Source organism: Triticum dicoccoides, chromosome 2A, assembly GCF_002162155.2.
Source record: "Triticum dicoccoides isolate Atlit2015 ecotype Zavitan chromosome 2A, WEW_v2.0, whole genome shotgun sequence".
In the NCBI taxonomy this organism is placed as follows: Eukaryota; Viridiplantae; Streptophyta; class Magnoliopsida; order Poales; family Poaceae; genus Triticum; species Triticum dicoccoides.
The window spans coordinates 98979968-98982998 of record NC_041382.1 but is presented as its reverse complement, the minus strand read 5'-3'; the positions used below and the strand labels follow the sequence as shown (position 1 = coordinate 98982998).

Sequence of the window (3031 nt, the reverse complement as noted above, 5' to 3'; positions counted from 1 at the left end):
TATCAACAAAATTCGATCAATATACGTACTCGGCCCTCCTATACTCGAATTCTGGCTCCGCCACTGGTGGAGAAAGTAAGACGTACAGCAGGTTAGTAATGATCCTGAAATAATCAAGCGGCAGATCGATGCATGGTATATACCGTGCATGGTAGAAAATGCACTCTCGTAGTAGTTGGCTGTAGAAATTTCCTGTGAACACCTAGAGTCATCACTACTAGAGTCTGCAGCAAGTCTCTCCCCTGTCTGCTTTTTCACACTGCCATTGCATGTTCAAAGGGTATGATGAGACGCCCGGAATAGCAAAACTGCCACTATCACTGCGATGCATCATCCATGGCCAGTTCCGGGCTCGCCGTACCGGAGGAAGCTACGCGGAAGGCTCCGGCCAAAGCAGCTCTATTTGCACACGGCTCGGCCTTGCTGCCTTTGGGGACAGTACGCGTTTCGTCTGCTCAGTCCTCCTCCTGCGCTGCTACAAGCACCACCATCGCCAGTTGCAACCCATCCCATCCCACCAGCGCGCGCACGGACCGAGACCGGCAATGGCGAGCTCGGCGCCTCCCTTCCTCTCCCTCCTCCTCCTCGTCCTCGTCGCTGCTGCCGCGGCGGCCTCGGCCTCGGAAGAGCGCCCGCGCGTCACCCCCACCTTGGTCCAGTGCCACCCTCCGCAGGCGCAGGCAACCGCCAACGCCAGCAGCGCCAAGAACGCCACGGCATTCCGCGCCAACGTGATGTCCCTCCTCGCCAAGCTTCCCTCCGCCGCGGCGCCCACGGGCTTCGCCTCCCTGCGCTCCGCCGGAGTGGTCGGACGCGACGTCGCGTTCGTCCGCGGGCTCTGCTTCGGGTACGCCACGCCGTCCCAGTGCCGCGAGTGCCTGGCCGCCGCGGCCAGGAAGCTCGCCGACGCCTGCGGCGCCCGCGGCCGGCGCGCCGGCGTCTGGACAGACGGCTGCTTCGCGTCCTACGCCGACGTGAACCCCTCCTCGCCCAGCTACGACGGCTTCCGCGCGCGCATCATCACCGGTGCCGACGCGCTCATCACCAGCACCTCCTACGAGCTGCAGAGCCTCGCCGACCTGGCCTGGCGCATGGGGCCAGTCGCGGCCACCAACGCGGGGATGCAGGTGGCCGTGGACTGGACAGCCGCGGCGAGCGACTACAGTAAGAACAGCACGGTGCGCGTGCTGGCGCAGTGCGCGCGGGACCGCACGGCGGAGGAGTGCGCGTGGTGCGTCCAGTACTCGGCGCGGGTGGCGGAGACCTGCGCCTGGTCCTGGTGCCCCCGGCAGTCGGCGCGGGCGGGGGACACCTGCTGCTGGGGCCTCGACGCGTGGCGCGACGGCGTGGCCGGCGCCGTCGTCGGCTTCGACTGCTACCTGCGCTTCGACGTCGCCGTCGCCACCGCCACTGCGCCGGCGCGGGTGCCCCTGCTGAAAAGGATCGGTGAGCAGAGCACACTGCACAATCTCCTCCTCCTCCTCCTCCTCCTCCTCTTCTTGGCTAAGTAGAACAGAGTCGTGGAGAACATTTTGATCTGATCACGGTGGACACAATGGGTGCAGGGAAGTTGATGAACGATCACCCTGTCCTCGCCGCGGCGTTCGGGATAGTCGGCGGCGGGCTGGCCGTGGCAGCATTCTACGTGCTGATTGAGGGGATCTGCCGCTGGATGGAGAGCAAGATCAGGCCCGTCAACAACGCCCCAGTTGTGCCAGTAGCAGGTACGTACAATCTTCTCCACTCATCTGTGCCAGGGATTCAAGGAAGGATGTTCTTTCTTTCTCTCATGTTCAAATTCTAATTTAGCTGAGTGCATTTGCTGGATGTGCATTGCAAGAGATGGATGATCTGAACCTCCAACGTGTTATGCTCTGCTCAAATCTGAATACAGATGTAACTGCGTCTGAATTGCACGTCTCCTTGCAGTTGCAGGGCCGGCGGCCGTCCGGGCGGGAGTGGAGATGAACCCCCCGCAGCCGCAAGCCAGGGTGATGGACTGATGGTTTGATTTCAGCAACCGCTCGGCGATCGATCTGCACTGCGGCAGCAACATACTCCAGTAGCCAAGTCTGTAAATAGTTAAGCATGCGTGCACTAAGCAGCAGTAGTAGCAGCACCAGCAGTACCGACTCTCGACTCTTGATGCTGCTGGTCTTCGGAATCCAGACTTAATTCGTGCTTGCAGATCTCTTATATATAGGAGTAGAAGAGAAACATAAGTATTAAACCTTTAATCCTCGATCCACCGTTGATGCCCGTGTTACGATATATGGGAGTTATTCTCAGCTATGAAGTTATCATGAACTAGTAATATGTGAGTTGCCAACTGTTTACATACTGTTATGGGCTCCAAAACTTATCTCGGCTTTTTTCTTTCTGAACAACAAAAACTTATCTCAGTTGGGTGTTGTCGTTTTGTTTACCAGATGATACCCACACATTGTTGCGGGAATATTTTGCAACATTTTCAATGAGATTCACCGCATGAAACATGGATATTTTAAGTAATAAAACATATATAAAAGCTTATTGTGTTCGATTATTGTTAGTTGTAAAATATTTATTAAATATAAATAACATAATGAAATGAAAATTCTCATGCATGTTTGCATGTTGAGGTGAGTCTTTATCCATACATACATGCACTGGCGGAGGGCTCCAGTGGGCAGGGTATGGCAGCCGCCATACCTTGATTTCGGGCAAAACAAATTTAATACGTATGCTTCTACGGATCTACCGATCGACAAACTCTGGACTCGTTCGACTGCATCGCCGGTACAGAGCCTGATGGGCCGACGCATCCAGGCTGTTGGGCCAGTAGCGGTGCCCCGTGGAGATCGACCACGGGCAGGATCGGTTCGATCGAGCGCCTACGAACCAAAAAAACGGCACACACGCACGCTCTCCAGACGCGACGCAATCCAAAGGCCAAAGCTAGCGCGGCGGCGGCGGCTGGCCTGGTCGCGAGGACAAGGCGGGCGACCAACGAAGGCGGCAGGCTGGGGGCTTAAAGGGCTGCGGCAGCAAG

The 3031-nt window shown here is 57.2% G+C and overlaps 1 protein-coding gene across 1 annotated transcript; it reads left to right on the top strand.

Annotated features, from left to right (window-relative positions):
- The first annotated feature begins 361 nt into the window (after positions 1-361).
- LOC119359093 lies at positions 362-2360 on the top strand. The gene is made up of 3 exons (XM_037625426.1): positions 362-1446; positions 1566-1724; positions 1930-2360. Exons 1-3 carry the CDS (start codon positions 546-548, stop codon positions 2001-2003), a joined length of 1134 nt encoding a protein of 377 aa, XP_037481323.1. The 5' UTR covers positions 362-545; the 3' UTR covers positions 2004-2360.
- Positions 2361-3031: the final 671 nt, after the last annotated feature.